The sequence below is a fragment of the Lasiodiplodia theobromae genome, assembly GCF_012971845.1.
Source record: "Lasiodiplodia theobromae strain AM2As chromosome Unknown scaffold_9, whole genome shotgun sequence".
In the NCBI taxonomy this organism is placed as follows: domain Eukaryota; kingdom Fungi; phylum Ascomycota; class Dothideomycetes; order Botryosphaeriales; family Botryosphaeriaceae; genus Lasiodiplodia; species Lasiodiplodia theobromae.
In genome coordinates this window covers 885,558-904,309 of record NW_023336585.1, presented here as the reverse complement: position 1 = coordinate 904,309, position 18,752 = coordinate 885,558, and the positions used below count along the sequence as shown (strand labels likewise).

At 56.0% G+C, this 18,752-nt stretch overlaps 6 protein-coding genes across 6 annotated transcripts; 4 read left to right on the top strand and 2 right to left on the bottom strand.

The window, feature by feature from the left end:
* Positions 1 to 116: 116 nt before the first annotated feature.
* On the top strand, positions 117 to 4,172 carry LTHEOB_3687 (uncharacterized protein; the record flags this gene model as incomplete). Its single annotated transcript, XM_035512637.1, has 1 exon — positions 117 to 4,172. The coding sequence occupies one exon, from the start codon at positions 117 to 119 to the stop codon at positions 4,170 to 4,172; it is 4,056 nt and encodes a 1,351-aa protein (XP_035362775.1).
* A 790-nt stretch (positions 4,173 to 4,962) lies between these two features.
* Positions 4,963 to 6,850, top strand: LTHEOB_3686 (Het domain-containing protein; the record flags this gene model as incomplete). The annotated part of the gene is made up of 2 exons (XM_035512636.1): positions 4,963 to 5,125; positions 5,190 to 6,850. The coding sequence occupies 2 exons, from the start codon at positions 4,963 to 4,965 to the stop codon at positions 6,848 to 6,850; spliced, it is 1,824 nt and encodes a 607-aa protein (XP_035362774.1).
* Positions 6,851 to 8,660: 1,810 nt separating this feature from the next.
* LTHEOB_3685 (uncharacterized protein) lies at positions 8,661 to 10,457 on the top strand (the record flags this gene model as incomplete). The annotated part of the gene is made up of 6 exons (XM_035512635.1): positions 8,661 to 8,974; positions 9,027 to 9,068; positions 9,119 to 9,378; positions 9,436 to 9,547; positions 9,598 to 10,261; positions 10,329 to 10,457. The coding sequence occupies 6 exons, from the start codon at positions 8,661 to 8,663 to the stop codon at positions 10,455 to 10,457; spliced, it is 1,521 nt and encodes a 506-aa protein (XP_035362773.1).
* An 829-nt stretch (positions 10,458 to 11,286) lies between these two features.
* LTHEOB_3684 (Cysteinyl-tRNA synthetase) lies at positions 11,287 to 13,704 on the bottom strand (the record flags this gene model as incomplete). The annotated part of the gene is made up of 1 exon (XM_035512634.1): positions 11,287 to 13,704. The coding sequence occupies one exon, from the start codon at positions 13,702 to 13,704 to the stop codon at positions 11,287 to 11,289; it is 2,418 nt and encodes an 805-aa protein (XP_035362772.1).
* Positions 13,705 to 13,977: 273 nt separating this feature from the next.
* Positions 13,978 to 15,538, top strand: LTHEOB_3683 (tRNA methyltransferase complex gcd14 subunit; the record flags this gene model as incomplete). The annotated part of the gene is made up of 3 exons (XM_035512633.1): positions 13,978 to 14,294; positions 14,347 to 15,347; positions 15,411 to 15,538. 3 exons carry the CDS (start codon positions 13,978 to 13,980, stop codon positions 15,536 to 15,538), a joined length of 1,446 nt encoding a protein of 481 aa, XP_035362771.1.
* Positions 15,539 to 15,741: 203 nt separating this feature from the next.
* Positions 15,742 to 18,613, bottom strand: LTHEOB_3682 (Gamma-tubulin complex component; the record flags this gene model as incomplete). Its single annotated transcript, XM_035512632.1, has 2 exons — positions 15,742 to 18,489; positions 18,542 to 18,613. 2 exons carry the CDS (start codon positions 18,611 to 18,613, stop codon positions 15,742 to 15,744), a joined length of 2,820 nt encoding a protein of 939 aa, XP_035362770.1.
* Between the last annotated feature and the right edge of the window lie 139 nt (positions 18,614 to 18,752).

Genomic DNA, 18,752 nt, shown 5'->3' with positions numbered 1-18,752 from the left:
TTCTTTCGCGTCGACCAAACTTACTTGGGGCTGCTGCTCCCTTGCAACAGCTTCTCCGGCAATGCTCAACTCAGCCCAATGAGCACCCAGATTTGCCGCCCGTACGCCGCGAGATCATGGACGACTGGGGCGACCCATGGCAGGACGATGCGGCTCCGAAGCATCCCCCGGCCATCGATGTGCACATCCTCGCCGACCGCCAAAGCAAGGAACGCGTCGTTACACCCGTACTGAGCGGCTTCTTCGAGGACCAGCAGAAATGGAGCGAGCCCGATTCCCACGACGTGTGGGCTTCTGCCCGCGACGAGCCCGTCGCGCCGCTGAAGCCTGCCGCGCCTGCTGACGCTCCGCTATGGGACGCGGACGCTGACAAGCATGGCGATATCCACGAAGACATGCCCGCGCCGACGCAGACGCAGGCCGCCACCGTCGAAGCCGAGACCCCGCCGCCCGCGGAAGAAGCAACGAGCGACGCGTCCTCTGAGTCCTCGTTTCACGAAACCACGCCCGACGAGTTTGAAGAATCAGGGGCAGCGCCCGTTACTCCCACGACTCACGAAATTGATTCCTCGGATTCTGGCACCACCATCGGGCCCGACGGCGGTGCCTACGCCGCTCTCGACCCTTCCACTCCACCTGCAACTAGACCCCACTCCGACGAGTTTGAGAGCGGCCTCTCTACCCGCCCTTCGACCTCGCCCTCGGAAGCCAGCCACGGCGATGGCCTGTCCGCTTCTACAAGAACCTCCTTCGAAGACGATGTCGGGCCGCAGAGCGTGACCGCGACCGGTGAACTCGGACACCATAAGGCCGCTGGGGAGACACAGACCGCAGAGGAGCCCGAGAGCGAAGCCGAGATCGAGCATCAGGCTACTGCAGTCGCTGCAGAGGACAGCACCACCAAGGATGCACCCAATGAAGCATCCGAAGAGGCCGATGACGAGACAAACGAGATTACGATTGAGAACGAACATGAACACCGAGTCGAAGACTCACATGAAGACCAAGCCGAAGACTCACATGACGACCAAGTCGAAGACGCACATGAAGACCCAATTGAAGACCGAGTCGAAGATCCACACGTCGAAGACTCGCATCAAGACGGCCCAGAAGAAGATGCATTCGATGATGATGACTTTGGCGACTTTGAAGAAGAGGGGGACGATGTCCTCGAAGACGAAACTACCAACAACATTGAGAGCCCTGTCGATGCTGAACCTTCATCGCCGAACAATGGGTCCAACTCAGCGCAGGACCTGAGTGAATATGTTCCAAGTAGCCCAAGGCCGTTCGTTAAAGCCGATTTTACGCCCGATCTGAGCCTCGTCGGCCAGTTATTCCCAGCTACTGGCAACAACAAGGAGCTAGAAGAGGTGGATGACTCTCCCATCAAGCCGACGAACGCCCGGAAGGCTTGGTATCGCCTCACGCGCCTTGAAACACTGCATGAAGTTGGAAGCGGGAAAGACCATGACAACTACGTGCGTGTAGGTTGGCAAGGCTCTACCGTTCGCGCCGAAACCAACCAGGTCGTAGCGCGATGGGCGTCTGAAGACCGCATCAACGGCCGCACACTGCTTGGTGGAAAATCTGGCGCTATGTTTGGTTGGGATTCGCCCAAGTTCTCTCCAGCCTCAAGCGTCTTCTCCTTCCATTCGCACAAACGCAATGCCTCCGCAGCAACCACGCCTAAGAAGGCTACTTTCGACTTGGAGGAGACGAAACAGAGACCTGCGTCGCTTGCCGTGCCTTCTCTGCGAAGACCTTCAATTTCGGCGGCCCTCGATGTTCCCCAGTTCAGCTGGAGCAGCGCAGTGGACGAGCCGGACGAGCCTGCTGCGTCTTCGGCTCCACCCTCGAAAACGGCCTTTGCTAACTCAAATGATGGCAACAATCCGTGGGGTGGCTCCTTTGCTGAGAAGGCGTCAGCTCAAGAGATCATGCCAATATCTGCACCGCCGGTGAAGGTATCGTTTGATGAGAGAAAGAGCCCCTCAATAAGCAGAAGCTCCTTCGAGGACGCGGACGCTTGGAAGCCCGCAGCGCCTTCTTTTAGGGAGGAGAATTCCTGGGGATCCGCAAAGGCATCTTTCGAAGAAGAGGACTCTTGGGAGCCCGCCAAGACAACGCTCGACGAAGCAGATGCATGGAACGCTGCAAAGAAGTCTCTCGAAGAAACGGATCCCTTCGAGCCCCCCAAAAGATCCCTCGAGGAAGCAGATGCTTGGAAATCAACGAGGGAATCCCTCGATGAACCAGACGCTTCCTTACACAAGCCTTCACTCGACGAAGGCGATGCTTGGAAGCCAGCGAGGACTTCTTCGGAGAAACCACCACCGTATGAGCTGCCACCGCAACCTCCTGTCGAAATTCCGGCCAATTGCAAACCAGTGAAGAACTCCCAAGACCAGATCATTGGTTGGAAGTTGGATCACGATGCTATCAAGAAAGCGGCAGCCGAGGAGAAAGCGTCAGCCCTTCAAACACTGCAAAGGCCTCAGCATACTCGCGCAGTGTCGGATCCTAACATTCTCCATATAACTTCGCCCTTTGACAATCCGTTTGCTCCCCCAGAACCTGAAAAGGTCGAACCAGCTCCGGAAGAGAAAGACCAAGCGCAGTCTGGCGAGAAGAAAAAGAAGAAGAGGCTGAGCTGGCTCACCTTGCCTAAACGGAAGAAGAACAATGATCTCCATCATAAGAGGTCTGTGTCAACTTCTAGCTTTTTGGCGGTTTCAAATAGCACCGCCGTTCCACCTAAAAGCTCATCTTTACCGTCTTGGGAGAGTCCTTGGGCTAAAACGGCGTCAAAGTCCCCCTTGGCGAACGAGGTTCCCGGTCCAGACCCGGAGCCAGAAATAGCTCGTAAAGAACACGAGCCGGAGATCCCCCTTAGGAAACACGAGCCGAATCCGTGGGACAATGCTTTCGACAATGCTTGGGACGATGCCAGGCCATCTACTGCAAAATCAAACGCTTCCCACCGTGATTCTGCTTTGACATCGAAACCGGAGCTGCCCGCCATTGACACTGCCGTTCGCCCTCTGTCTCCTAAAGAGGTCGTCACTCCCACGCCAAAGCTGCCAGCCATCGATACAAACCCTGCGCCGCATAAGGCTGACAGTCCCGTTCACGAAGAAAAGAGCTGGGGTGGCATTGTTGAATCGCCAATGGCGTCTCCTGCTGTCATGTCTCCAGATGAGAACCCATGGGGGGATCCATGGAAGCCCGCGTCCGTAACTTTGTCCGTGGAGCCACCTTCAGCGTCGAAGCCAACTACTAAACTTGCACCTCTCAATACCAGTGTCAGGCCTCAAGACATCGACGATGACGACGACTGGGGCGAGATGGTTGAATCGCCCGCAGCATCTTCACCAGTGATTGCACCTCCTGCATCTGGACAGTGGGGTCTTCCGCGTAGCATCTCGCCAATCGGCTCGCCCATTAGTAAGACCACCAGAGCTCATCCACCAAGCCCATTGGTGCCTGCGCCTATTCGATCTGCCACAATGCCCATTTCGCCAACTGCGTCAGGCCTAGCATCTCCACCCCGCGTAAACCCACCGAAGTCGACGACCGCTTGGCTCCCCAAGCCAACCAACCAACCACGACCGCTCAGCCCTCTCAACCCGGCACGCTCTTCCACCCTCCCCACCTCACCGTCTGTCAGCAGCTTACCATCGCTGTCGCCGTCGCCGGAGCAGAAGAGGGAGATTTCGCGCCCGGCGCCTATCGACATTGTCGCTACTAACTCGGATCCGTGGGATTTCTCCATCTTTGATAAGCCTACACCCACCTCTGCACGCAACCGCACGGCGTCTAGCCCTCTCCCAAGCCCTCTCCCAAGCCCCGAACCTAGCTCAACGGCTCCTACCATCACGTTTGACGCTATCCTAGGCGGTGCTACCCGCACCGACCGCGCAAGCTCCACCCCCATTACGTTTGACCAAATCCTGCAGCCTTCGCGCGACTCAACGGGTTCTGCTAGGACGTTTGATGACATTCTGGCTAAGCCTGGCCAGCTGTCGCGGGCCAGCTCGCAGCAGGACCTCGGGGCTGCCGCCGCAAGTCAAACGCAGGCTGGCCCGGTGGGCGGTTGGGCTGAGCAGGATAAAGAGGCTGTGAAGAAGTTTGTGGCAGGACTACCAGATATGAGTTATATGCTTCGATGAGGCATTCTCATGTATTCATTTTAGTCTCTACTCTGTACAGTAGGGATCAGGCGTTCGCATGGGTTTCGCAAAGCTTTGGCTTTGTCACATTTCGTTCCTTGGGCATATTCGGCCTGCGCACATATCTTCGGCGTTTTTACTCGCATCATGGTCGTCCGTCTGTCTTGAGTAAAACATACCCTTTACCTAGCGTTTTGTGGAAGAGCAGTAGTATCGTCTTTTGGATTTCTCTTTGGACAAGCATCCATGAAGGGCGTGCGCATGTATGTGTACGAATAGTAACATCATTTTCTTCCTTTCGTTTTGATCAAGAAGAAAAGCATCTTTTGACTGATTTCTTTCTTGTCTACACTCTAAAACGGAATAATGTATAAGATGGACGTTCTTTTGATAAAAACATGATCTGCACAAGCGAGGCTCCGTTACGCTGTGGCCCCCATGCTGAGGCTGACACACCTGTCAACGCCAGCGAAGTGGGGTCTGGAATTTCACAAGTCATCGTCATTCTGCACACGGGCTGCCTATCCCCCATTTACAGCCAATCCAGGAACCTGTTCTCATGGATCGGCTATATCGTCGTCCGCCTCACTCATGCGAGTTCTGCCGGCGCATCATCCTCGATCACTTCGAGCTACCGCAGCACCAGGCTCGATCGAGCGCGAACCAAGAAACGTACCAAAGCAAAACCAGCATCTCTTATGAGAGGCTTTCCGAGGGAGCTGAAAGCGGTTGCCTGCTCTTCCGCAAGATCCTTTCAAACGCATCTCTGACCAACCTGAAAACGGGCGTCATGGAGGCACGCTCGGACGGGACGTTGCGGCTCAGCCTTGCCTTCGGGTCCAATTGGCGAGCAGACGCGAAGTACGACGGCGACTTGGCCAGATTTCATTACAGATGGGACTGGGAGGGCGAAGGGTCGAATGGAGGTCAGTTGAACGCTTGCGCGGTAGCAGGTAAGTTCGGGCAACAAGCTCACGGACTTATTTTGACCGACTTTCGATAATTGACATGTGCTAGGGAATCCTGCTGCGAAGGATATCCTCTCTAGACCGCTCGTCAAGCGCAGGAGAGAAGCCAATTTCCTCTGGGCGGAATGGCTGGTTCAGTGTGATCGCGAGCATGCACGTTGCGTGGTGGAAGCGGACGTCATGCCCGGGCGTCTGCTGTTTCTGGGCTCGAACGATTCTGAAGAGTGTGCCTTCCGACTGGTTGATAGCGCACCTGGTGAGAAGCTTCAGTATGCCGCGCTAAGTTATTGCTGGGGAGGTGACCAGCCCTACATGACCACAAAAGAGAACCGACAAGCGTATTATCAAGAAAGCGGCATCCCGCACGACGCCCTGGCGCCGTTCAAAACAATCACCGATGCCATCTACGTCGCGCGGCTCCTCAACCTATCCTACCTATGGATCGACTCCCTCTGCATCGTCCAGGACGACAACGAGGACAAGGGGCGCGAGATCGGCAAGATGCAGGACATCTACGCCGGGGCGTACGTGACCATCTCAGCCGCGTGCGCCGCAACCTGCAGAGACGGCTTCCTCGACTCGATGTTCGACGACGACGACACTTCTCAAGACGACTTCGAGATGGACTACCCCTGCATCGACGGCACCGTCGGCGCCGTCTTCCTGACCAAGGACCAGATGATCTCGCACCGCGACCCGCAGCCCATCGACGCGCGCGCCTGGACCTTCCAGGAGTACTTTCTCTCCCCGCGCGTCCTCGTCTTCGAGCGCCGCAAGGTGCGCTGGTCGTGCTTCACCGCTGTCCACGAGGACGGCGGCCACGACAACGACTCGGGCTTCAGGCTGCTCAACTCGGGCAAGCTGGCGCAGCTGAGCGCCGACGAGCTCGACCAGGAGTGGACGTGGGCCGTCGAGCGCTTCGCGCAGCGGTACTTGACCGTGCAGTCGGACAAGCTGCCTGCCATGGCTGGAGTCGCTGCGCGGTTCTCTCCTCGCTTCGGAGGATCGCGGTATTGTGCTGGAATATGGGAGGCGCGGCTGGCGCAGCAGCTGGCGTGGGACGTGTCGTGGGGCAATGTCAGGAGCACGAGGCCGTCCTACCGCTTGCGCGACGCAGCACCGACGTGGTCGTGGGCGTCGATCGACGGCTTGATCATGTTCGCCGGGCACAATGGCGGCGGCGTGGAGGTTCGGAGGCTGGAGTTTGAAGACTACGAGAGGACGCTGGTCTCGGATGATGCACCCTTTGGCGCTGTGTCGGCGGCAACGCTTGTTGTGAGGGCACGCGTGCGGCGTGTGGCGCGGGCGTCGGCATATTCTATTCGTCCGGATGCGAATTTGCGAGGATTCAGTGGATATCATGCGACCATTCGGGGCGATGTTAGAGATGAGGTGGAGTCCATCCAGGAGGAGAAGAAGGAACTTCGATGTTTGGAGACGAGCACGTATGTGTGGACTAATGCTCGTAAAGAGACGTATTTGTTGAGCAAAGGCTTGCTCGTCGTGCCTGCGGGTAAGAAATCTTTCAAGCGTTTGGGTACCTTCGAGATCTCCTGTCCCATTGAGACATGTCGCGAAGGTGGCAGCGCCAATCCGGACTTGGGCCTTGAGAGTGAGTGCCAAACCTCGGAACGGCAGCAAGACGAGCAACGTTGGATCGACAGGTACTGGTTTGTGGATTGCAAGTTACATGTAATTGAGCTGGTTTGAGATGGGATATTGAGGTTGGTGGCAGAATACTGTCAGGCGTCTTTCCAAGTTCTCCTCCTGTGGACCATCCCCAAAGTCAGGTAGACCTCTCTCCAAGAATGAATCCATCTCTTCGCCTCAATCTTGTGGTAAGACAAGTACCAATCCTGCATGTCTTCTTCCCCTTTCTGTTTCACCTTCTTCCTCGATCCAATTCCTTCAAGGCGTTACGTAGACTCGCCAACCTCTTTCAAAAGACTGTTGGCTCCTCGCCCTTGTTCTCGGCGTACAGTCTGGCCGGCCACACATACCACGTATCGGGCAACTCTTTTGCCGGCGCGTCCTCTTCCTTGTCGCGCTTCCTCTTCCGTTGGCGGTAGAAAAACACCATTCCAAGCTCATCACGCTCCTTCTAATACGGCGTGGATACGATAATCCTTGTCTTCATGCGTGTGCGGCATGATCAGTCTTATGGCTCAGGTCAGGCAACCCGCCACGGCAGTGCTCGATGCATACTGAAACCTGTTGCTGCTTCTGCTGGTGCTGGTACTGGTCATCGGGAATCGAAATGTTCGCCCCTGTGTTCGTGCTACTACCGTTACTATCTATAGACCCCTATGAAAATGACGTCGAAACGCGCCGGGTGGGCGCAGGAGACCGGGACGATCTCGTCGTACAGCTTGTTGGCGAGGTCTTTGCGGCCCTGGCTGCTGCGATAGGACGTGTCGTAAGTGACGTAGGCCTGAAATTACAGCGGCCAGGGGATGAATTCATTGCCGCGAAAGCCGCTGGCCGCAGTATAGCTGCGCGCGCGGTCGGCTCCGCCCCAAGCCCACTGTTGGAGGTAAAGAGAGGGTGATGCATGAGCAGGGGGAGGCAAAGCCGTTGAAAAGCGGCGGGCCAGGGTTCGGGCGGCGGTGGGGTGGCGGGTTCCATGGGCTTGGGCCCTTCGTCGGTGAGCATTTTCTATATTTTTGCTGTCTTGCAGATACGCTGGAATACGGTGGTGGATGCGAATCCCTCCAACCTCCCCGCCGTACCTTTCTTCTGGGTTTCCGCCCCACTTTATCGAACAGCGCACCTTCCACAGTAATAGGAAATTAGCATCTGACACACGCCCTGCACTTATCCTCTTTAGAAATTTTTTATTCTTCTTCTGATCCAATTATTTCTCTTTTCCTTCAAGATTAAATCCTGGTATTTCTCTTTTCTTCCACCACGGTATCATTTCTTCTTCTATTTATTTTGTATAGACGTGTGTTACCGATCCAATCTCATAATATTTACCAATAAATAGAAAGTGATAGATGGAGCAAGCACGAGAGAAGAACGGGAAGCGACCAATCATGGTAGGAAATGTGTTTAAGGCAAGTAGGTGACGATCATGATCTGTGCGCGCTTAGTCACCTAATGGAATCACTTGCCTGGCCGCCTCTTACACACCCGACTCGTCAACTGCCCTGTTCCTTTGACTTGATCCTGGAAATCCCCAAATGGCCAAGATCGACTTGCTGTGGGGGCGCGCTGAAGCGGCTATGCCAGGCTTGATGACGTGAGGCTAGATGAACAGATCAATCTATTGGAGGGATTTTGAACTGATTGACCATCTCCTAGCACTGCGTTCAAGATTCTCGGAGCCGCATTCGAATAATGCTAGGCTGATCCAATCTCCAGTCTGCCTTGGAGGCATACCACTGCATCTTGGCTTGCGGCGAAGCACTGCGGTCGAATATCAAGCCGACATGTTGTCAGAATCCTACGCCTAGTCGGAATGTATATAAGAGACAGACCTCAATGAACGTAACATTACTACATCATCTCAACATCGACCATGCTTGCTCGCACCGCACTCTTCTACACCGCCCTAGCTTACATCGGCGCACACGCTTTGCCAAACAATGGAACTGAAGGACAAGAAATCCAATGGGGTCCTTGTACGTTGAACGCGTCCATTCCCGTCGACTGTGGCAACGTTACCGTGCCCCTGGACTACTCGACTCCAAACTCGACCGCCACACTTGATATCGAGCTCTTGAGGGTCCGAGCCACGAATCAGCCCTCTAAGGGGAGCATTCTGTTCAACCCCGGCGGCCCCGGCGGTGGGGGACAATCTGGTCTAATTAAGCGAGCCGAACTGCTTCTCGAGTAAGAAGCTGCCCCCGAAGACAATCTCTATTCATTTACCTAAATTTTATAGATACACTGGAGGATCTCATGATCTCATCTCCTTCGATCCAAGGTAAGTGGTTTAAGTTAATATCAGCCGGTCAGTGCTGACAGTCCACCCAGAGGAGTTGGCAAAACAATGCAATTCTTGTGTTACAAAACGGCCGCGGAAATCGAATCGGTTGATCTACGATACCCGCGGGAATCTGGAAATGCTTCCGATACGACATTAGGTGAGCTTTGGGCCAATATGGGTGTCCGGGCTGGCATCTGCAAAGATAGGGGAGGGGATATCGGAGAACTGCTCGGTACTGCATTTGTGGCCAGGGATCTGATGCGCATCGTGGACGCGCTTGGCGAAGACGGAATGCTAAGATATTGGGGTAAGAAAGAGAACCTCTCACCCGAGCATGGATTGCGCTGACGGCGAAATCTGGCAGGCATCTCGTACGGTACCGTACTAGGAGCCACCGCCGCAGCCATGTTTCCCGACAGAATGGACCGCGTGATAATTGACGGCGTCACAAATATCCACCAGTACTGGCACGACTCGTATGTCTTACTCATTTCTTGCTTCCCGTATCATCTAATCACTCTCTCAGTGAAATCGACATGTTCGCCGCCGTCGATGAGAGCTTCTCCAGCTTCCTCGCCAGCTGCGTCGAAGCTGGTCCAGACAAGTGTCCACTTGCTCGCAACAACATTAGCGCTTCGGATCTTGAGGCTAAGCTCTATGCATTTATCGAGGATGACCTCAAATACAATCCTTTCGCCACGTGGAACGGTCGGCTCATCACCTACGACAAGACACGTTCTTTCATCTTCAACTACCTGTACGACCCGGCCAAATTCCCCGATCTCGCGGCACTGCTGGACGGTATTTTGACGCGCAACCCCAACGTCCTCGACGGCATGTCGGCCGACGACTCCACGCCTGAGGCCCTCAACCTCGACGCACGTGATGCAATCTGGTGCGCCGACAAGACGATACGCGCTAGCAGCCTGGAAGAAATGCGCCCAACCATAGAGGACAGGTTATACCCGACGAGCAGGGCGGTTGGCGATACGTGGGCGTTCTTTGCTCTGACGTGCCCGCAATGGCGGATGGAGGCTAAGGAGCGCTATCTGGGCGACTATAACGTCCGGACGAGGCACCCGATGTTGGTCATTGGCAACACCTTCGACCCTGTGACGCCGCTCGTTTCGGCGCGCAATGCGAGCGAGACTTTTGAGGGAAGTGTGCTGCTTCATTACAACAGCCACGGGGTATGTGTCTTCCCGCCTGCTCATGGGGTTACATCGAGCGCTAATACGTATAATTTACCTTTTACAGCATGGCTCGCTTAAACAGCCATCACGTTGTCAGAAGAAGGCCGTCCAGGCATACTTCGCGGACGGAACCTTGCCAGAGCCCGGTACTATCTGCGAACCGGATGCGCCGCTGAAAGACGTTTTCCAATGATCTTAATTTGATATCAGGGATGACTTTTGATAAGACTATACGCTTGATAAAGTCTTGTATTTTCCTGTGTTCATACTATCCATACTCTTCCTACACTCCCATGTTTCCATGATTCCTAGCTTAGCACTGTCTCTACCGCACTGTCGTTTTACACATTGGCATGCCAGACACACAATCTCTCCTTAATTTTCCCTTCCCCTACGAGAGCGTCTCTGTCAATAGCGAGTAAATTATTAAAAACTTTCACTTGTGCAACCCAGCCTACATTCACAAAGCCCAAACCAGAGCTCGTATGTAATACAACGGTGATTGAGGTGACAGCTGCCTCTTTTGGTCAATAGCGCATGATTCATGACCGTCATGGTGGAAATTCGGAGGCAATCCTGACACAGGAAAAGAATACGCACAGGGCGCATCACGGAATCAGAACCTTGTCCATCCACATATTCCACGATGCCCCAAACAGTCAGTAAATCAAGCGAATATTCGGTGAGACGAGTACCTGGATTACTGCTGGGCCTAGCGTGTAAGGGGTTGTAGACAATGCTACCGCGCCACATCTTGATAGAATCACCACGGTGCCTTCATTGATGGGATACCCGCATCAAGTACCTGATCAGAAGACAGCCCTCAAGACGACGTCGCATGCGAGGAAGACTTTAGATTGCACAAGCAAAGCTATTTTCGATTCTGAACTACTTTTGCCAAACAAACGCTCATGGGCAGCCACAAGGCGAGGCCATGCACCTTAACTAGTACGAGACGGGGCACTACACTTGCACCTACTCACATCTCTAACGCCCCACCCACTCCAACACCATCTTTCCCTCTATTTCTTCTGCTCCGCCAACCACTCCTCATGCAACTTCTTCTGCCTCTCCCACTCCTTCTTGAGCTTCTTCGTCCTACTCTTCGGCAGCTCCTCGCCCTTCGCATCCTTAATCGGCAGGCCCTCGTCATCCCACGCGGTGTACTCAGCGGTGCGGAACATCTCGAGGTGGCTCAGCTTGGCCTTCTCGGCGAGGGCGGCCTTGCGCTCCGCCTCCTCCTTCTCGCGCTTCTCCTTGGCAGCCTGCTTCGCGGCAGCCTGCGCCTCCTTCTGCTGGCGCGCCGCGATAAGGTCGGCCGAGAGCGGGCGCACGAGGGCGGGCAGCTGCTGCGCGTCGCGGTCCTCGAGGTAGATGCCCAGGTCCCAGAGGTTCACGTCGCGGAGCTTGTCGCACAGGGCCAGGAAGTCTTTGGCGGGCGCCTGCTTGTCCGCCAGCGTCTTGACGTCCTCTTGGAACTGCGTGTAGACCTCGGCGTACGGCAGGGCGTCGGCGGGCTGTTCCGTGGCGGCTGCATCCTTAGATGCGAGCTCCTTGATGGCGTTGGTGTCCATCGAGCCGGACTTGGCGGCGTCACGGACGGCATCGCGGAGCGCTGAGACGGGGTACACGAAGGGCTGAGCGGGCGCCGGAATATCGATGCCGGACCAGCCGATGCGGTTGGCATCGCTGAGGTCGGCCTTACCGTCGAGGCCCAAGATGGTCACAACCTTGGTGACCCAACGGCCAATCGTCAGGACGGTCTCGTCTGATAGCGAGGCCTTCGTAGCAGCCGAGTTGTAATCCGTGATCAGACGGGAAACGACCTGCATGGCAGCTGGGGTATCAAAAGAATCGCAAAGTGCCTTATCGAGATCTGTTTGCGCAGCACTGAAGGCGGTTTGGAGAGCAGAGTCTTCTTCTGCCGACGCCGCGTTCTTGGGCGAAGGGTGCCTCTCGAGATCCTTGACCTTGAAGAAGAAGTTGTCCACCTTGTCTTCCCAAGCAGCGCCCTCCTTGACGAGACCCTCGGTGATCTCGACAGGCTCCTTCCAACCACCCAACAGGAAAACGATGCGCAGGCCACGAGGAGTCCAGTCACCACGACTGAGTGCTTCCCTGATGGTGGTGAAGTTTTTGAGGGATTTAGACATCTTTGAGCCAGCAATGGACAGGTGTCCCATGTGCAGGAAATAGTTGACCCACTGGTGGCTCTGGTGGTCGTGCTTGCACTCGGCCCAGAAGGCTTCACTCTGGGCCAACTCGTTGTCATGGTGAGGGAAAGCAAGGTCAATACCTCCGGAGTGGATGTCCATCTTCTGGCCTAGGACATCAGAAGCCATGGCAGAGCACTCAATATGCCAACCTGGCCTTCCCTGGCCCCAGGGACTCGGCCATGCCGGCTCACCGGGCTTTGATGACTTCCACAGGGCGAAATCGGCATCAGAGCGCTTCTCCGTGCTCTTCTTAGTCAGGGCACCCTCTCCGTCGGCCTGCAGGTCCTTGTCATTCCTGTTCCACGGCTCTAGGCGCGCGTAAGGGTTGCCGTCCTTCTCAAAGGCCTGAATATCAAAGTATACAGACCCGTCGCTCGTGGCATAGCCGAAGCCGTTCTTGACAACCTTGTCCACAAAGTCGACAATCTGTTGGCTATATTCGGTGACACGAGTCACCACATCGGGATCCAAGCAGTTCAACGCGCGCACATCCTCCATGAAGCGGTCCTCGAATTTCTTGGTTAATCTGGTAAAAATGCTGTGGTCGTTCGCGTCTATTGTGGAGCCGTACAGGGTGTCGAGGTAGGGGAGCAGAGCATCCTCGGTTTTGGTGTAGAAATCCGTCACGCTAATCTTCTTCGCATCCGCCAGAATCAAGGCTTCCGCAGCGGCCGACGCCGTCTTCAAGTGCATCTTCACCTTCGCCTCTTTGTCACCGGGTGGGCCGTCACCTTCGACCGCCTTGCCCGCCAAAACATGACCGTATGCCTTCTTCGACTCTTCGCCATATTGCTCAGGCTTCAAGTCGGCAGGAAGCAGGGAAAGGTTCTTCTTCAGGTAGGCGTCGAACGCCTTCTTTGCCGTAGCCAGTGTCTCTTCATCCAGCTCCGGGTGATTTTCAACAAATTTGGCGAGCAAGAACTGCTGTCTTCCGCGTAGGATGATCTTGTCGTCGACATCGGTAATGTTCATAACGAAGCGCACGTCGAATTTGAAGTAATCGCGCATGATGCGGCGGATGATGTCGGTCGAGACATAGTTGCGGGCATGACCCAGGTGGGCGTCGTCGTAGACGGTGGGACCGCAGGCGTACCAGGAGACCTTGTTGCCGTCAATGGGCACGAAGGGGACCTTGGAGCGGGTCAGGGAGTTGTAGACGTGGAGCGGCGGGAGATCAGAGCGGGCTTGCGGCGGCTGCCACGGAGGCTGGGTGCGGGCGGCCATGGTGCGAACGATGGGCCGGGCGGACGAAAACGAGCGGATGCGGAGCGCTGGAATGAGGATTCTTGGGTGCGGGCGGCGGAGTAGCAACGGTGGCATCTATTTCATAGTTGCTCGTAACCCGGGAGTGAGTCAGTGGAGCACGTCTCTTCGTGAAGCTGCTGAAAGCCCAGACGGGACCCTGGCGCCGATCGGCCGCGGGGCAGCCGCGTCCGCGACTTTTTTCGAGCGCCGCCTCCGCCAAACGTCACTCGCACACACCTGCAGAGGCCCACCATGCCCTCCTTTCGCCCTTCGCCCTTCCTCGATCCCGGCGCTAAGACCCAGGATGGCCAGCTGGCCCTGGTCCATCTCAGCCGCGAGCACCTCACTCCCGTCGTTATCAATGCCTCGCCAGACGCCGAATCCGAATATGCTGAAGGCTGCGTCGTCAACACCCGCTTCGGCTCATTCCCACACAGCACCTTGGTGAACGTGCCATGGGGAATGCAAGTGCGCGCCGCCAATGTGGACACCGGCCGGAGGGGGAAGAAAAGTAACAAGAAGCGCAAGCGCGATGAGGACACTCCGGGCGAGGATGACGACAGCGCTGCGTGAGTTTATTACCATTTACTTTGCAGGGGAGTGCCTCTGACCTCGGAATAGGAGAGAAGTAGGTTTCGCATCCACCGGCTTTACGCATCTTATCCCTCCTACGCCTGAGACATGGACCATTTCCTTGCCGCACCGGACACAGGTTGTCTACACACCGGACTACAGCTATGTCCTTCAGAGGTTACGCGTTAGGCCAGGAGATACCCTGATCGAAGCGGGAGCTGGTAGCGGCTCCTTTACGCACGCCTCAGTCCGCGCGACATTCAACGGCTATCCTCTCGCCGAGGCGGAAGAGACGGCACAAGTAAATGGCACTGAAAATGGGAAGAAAAAGCGCAAGAAGTTCGGCCATGTTTACAGCTTTGAGTATCACGAGCCCCGCGCTATCAAGCTAAAGGAGGAGTTGAAAGAGCACGGCATGGACCAGCTAGTCACCGTCACGCATGCCGACGTCTACAAGGATGGTTTTAGCACCACCGAAGACGGCACCGTACCGCAGGCCGACGCCATCTTCCTAGACCTCCCCGCACCATGGATGGCCCTCAAACACCTCGCGCGCAGCCGCGTTGCCGCTGCAACCTCCACGAGCACCAGCCCAGACACCCCGGAACCCACGTCTGAAGCACCCGCAGATTTCCGCTCGCCGCTCAATCCCAAGAAGACTGTCCGGATCTGCACCTTCTCCCCTTGCATCGAGCAGGTCCAGCGCACTACGTCCGAGATGAGACGGCTGGGTTGGACCGCCATCGAGATGGTCGAGGTTCTGCATCGCCGCATTGAAGTGCGCCGCGACCGCATCGGCCTGCACGAAGAGGGCCTCCGTGGCGTCAACGCCACGCCTGCTACTGTCGACGAAGCTCTCGGTCGCCTTCGTGAAGTCGAAGGCCGCATCAAGAACTTCCACGAAACCATGCACGGCAATGCAGCGACGGCAGAGAGCAGTGAGCAGGGCGGGGACTCAGACCTCGGAAAGGGCTGGGGCAAGGAGAGCAAGGAGCAACGGTTGCAGCGTATTAGGGAGGAGGAAAAGAGACGGAAGGTCTTCAAGGAGGGTAGGCTAGTGCATCGCACGGAGCCTGAGGTTAAGACGCATACGAGCTATTTGTGTTTCGCAGTGCTGCCGCGGGAGTGGACAAAGGAAGATGAGGAGAAGGCGAGGAAGAAATGGGAGAATGGCGGTCCGACAGCGAAGAAGGATACTACTCAGAAGAAGCAGAAGGGGGAGAAGGACGCTGAGGAGTAATTTTACTTGAAGTCTGCCTTTACCCTGCTGGGGACAATGGTTGGATAATAGACATTAGATGAACACGACTGTTTGCGGGGATTCCTCTTTCAATAAATAAGCCTTTCTAAGATCATGTATAACCCGAGAGACCACGCTATGCCAATAGATTCAATTCGCGGGTATATAATAACTATCTTCTACACGGCTGCTGGTTTTACAATTCACCTACCGCTGCCGCCACCCCTCCCTTGGGCGGCTTCCCATTCTAACCTCTCCGCCAGTATCTCCCAACATCTTTCTCCGCCAGCCCGGCCCACGCCCCTCAACCCCGCAGTGACGAAGCCAAAATGGTTCTCGAAAGCCTCCTTCATCCGACCCAACTTTTCCTGCATCGAACCTCTCTCCCTCCCCGAAGACCTCTTCTCCCTTTTCCTCACGCCATCCCCTTCACCCAACGCGGCGGCGCCCTCCTCCGTCTCGTCTTCAGACGACGATTCGTCCGACACCTCTGCCAGCGCGACCTGCAACCCGCTCACCCTCCTCCCCTTATTCTCCGGCCTCTTCCTCCCCGCGCTCTTCCGCCTGCTGCCCGCATCCGCTGCCGCCGATCCCACCATCGATCGTCCAAAATCAGCCGCCTCTCCCGTTTTTCCTTCTTCCTCGCTCATCGTCAAGTCGGCGAACTGCACGCACAGGTCGAGCAGCTCGACGAGGGCGCCGTGGATGGGGGCCAGGCGCTGAGACAGGAGACAGCGCTCCTCAAGGGCGCGGACGTGGTCGGCGTGCACGGCGGCCATGACGTCGATGTCGGCGGCGACGGCCAGGGCGGTGCGAAGGTCGGCGGTCGAGGCGGAGATGACGGTTTCGGTGAGGTAGGAGTGGAGGATGTCGGTGAGCCAGAGGAGGCGGTGGCGGAGGTAGTATTGTAGGTGCTTGGTCCGAGTAGAAGAAGAAGTGGATCGCGAGTTTGCTTGGCGGTGGTGGAGAGCGGCGGTGCTGCGCCAGAGGCTAGAGGTGCGCAGGACGTAGCGGGCGCGGTAGACCTGCAGGAGGAACACGAAGACGCGTTGGTAGGTGCTGGTGGAGCCGCGCTGGATGACGTTGACGATGTGCCAGGGGAGGAAGTAGTCGACCGCGATGGCGGCGAGGGCTTTGACGCTGCGTGGACTGATGCCCTTCTCTTTGAGGGCGACGGTGCGGATCGCCAGCTTGTCAGCCTGGACGCTCGGTACTGTTCCGTAGATGCTTCGTGCGATTTCGCTCATGACGTAGCGGTCGTTCCAGCCGCGGCGTCCGCGATCCAGCTTTTCGAAGACGGTATCAGCGAACGCCTGCATCAGTGAGCCGTCTTTCGATAGGTAAACAAAGTCTAATGCATCTAATGATTCCCAAAGACCGTAACCGGAGAAGAGTCTTTCCCGTAAGATAGTAGATGCAAAGGTATACTTGCTGCGAATCCAGTCCTCGAAGGCGAGTCCGAACAGTTCCGAGAAGGGGGCTAGGGGAATCGGTGAAGAGTCGAGAATACTCGCAGCACACACGGTATCAAAATCTAACCGCGGTTCTGTTACTTCGGACGAATTGGAAAGGTGATGGCCGAGCTCTTTCAAGAAAACCACACTCTTGCCAGAGTTGAAAATTCTCTTTGCCGCCGGCTGTAAGAAGCTGGGGGCGTGTAATTTGCCCGAGGCGTCCCGCCTGAGAATGAACTGGTCGTGCCACAGTGAAGCGGCCTCACTACTTTTATCCACGGTACCGACGAAAAAGATCTGGTCGTTTATGGCAAGCTCGCCCTCTTCCATCCAACGTCTGATGGGCTTTAGATAAGTCTGCAAGCACTGGAAGAAGATGCGAGTAAGGACAGAAAACAGCTCGGCATCTCCAGCCATCTGCACCATGTTGATTTCATCGTAAAGGCCTTCTAGCAGAAGGAAAGGGCTCCGTTGGGAATTTTGTGAAGCTTCTGAAATGAGCTTCCTGATGCGCAGAAGGGGGCTTGCTCGTAGCCGAATCCTAGTCATCACATCGATGAGACTGACTGTGACCGGCTGATTCAACCCGAGGCAACAATCCTGCATTTGTGCGATGAATGTGTCAAAGGACCGAAGCTCTTCCACTATAGCGGCCCGAAACGTCTGCAGAAGGGCGATAGTTTGCTCGAACTTCAGCCAAAAACGAAGCTGCAGAAGTGTGGTACCAATACTCGTGAACTCATTTAGTTGATGGTGCCAGGTAGGTGCCATTGTATGACTTAAGACATAAGTTTTTGAGAGCTCCATCCTCCTCAGATCTTTGTTTAGAGCAAAAAGAGAAGTGGGCAGTCCGCGCAACATGAACAAAATCTCGCGCACGGCTTGGAGTTCGGTGATGTGGGTTTCCTGCTTAGTCATCATGGAGTCGCGTTTGTGCGCTTGTCTCCAGAATTGAGCCTCCTGAATCGCTTGCAGGGCAGACGGGTCAGGGGTAACAATGCATGCTTCAGCAGCAGCGGTAAAGTCGTCTTCGTCGACAACGGATGAATCTGGAGTGGTAGCCCTAGTCACGGCACGCTTTCTCTGCCTTGGCGCAGGCTCATCTTCGGAGGATTCGGCGGCATAGTCAATATCGTCCCAAATGCCCTCCTCGTCCAGCGGATCTTCGGCAACGATATCAGCCCATGTGAGCTCAGGCGCAGGCGGCGGTGGTTTGATCTTTTCGAGATCATCCAGGCTGGAGTTTTCCACAGGGCGGTCCGACAGGGCCAGGAACAGGGCAAGGATATCCGGGGTCCATTTGGTCTGGAGCCGGAGCAACTCCCTGAGGCGGTTTTCCAGGGCCTCGGCCAGGTCCTCGCGGTCCAGGACAATAAATTTCTCGATAAGACCCTCGTAGCTAGTCTGCACGTCAAACTGATTAACGCGCGCCCACTGCTGGGCGCGGAGGCCCCTCAGGACGGCATCTCTGGTTCGTCTGAATCTGCGCGGGTTGTCCTGCACGCGGGTCAGCTGCGCGGCGGAACGGGCTGGTATGGACAGGACGAACCGAGGCGGTGGGACCCACGATCTTGTAGATAAGCTCGGTGGCGACGCTGTTCAGGCTGGCAGAATGGGCCATGGCTATTACATCTTGGTATTGTCGTTGGGTAAGGCGCACGGGCGGGAGACGCGTCGGCGCGGGAACAACAGCGCCGGCAAAAGTGCGGCAGATTGCAACCCGGCAGGGCGCGCATACGTAGGACGCAGTCGCCGCAAGT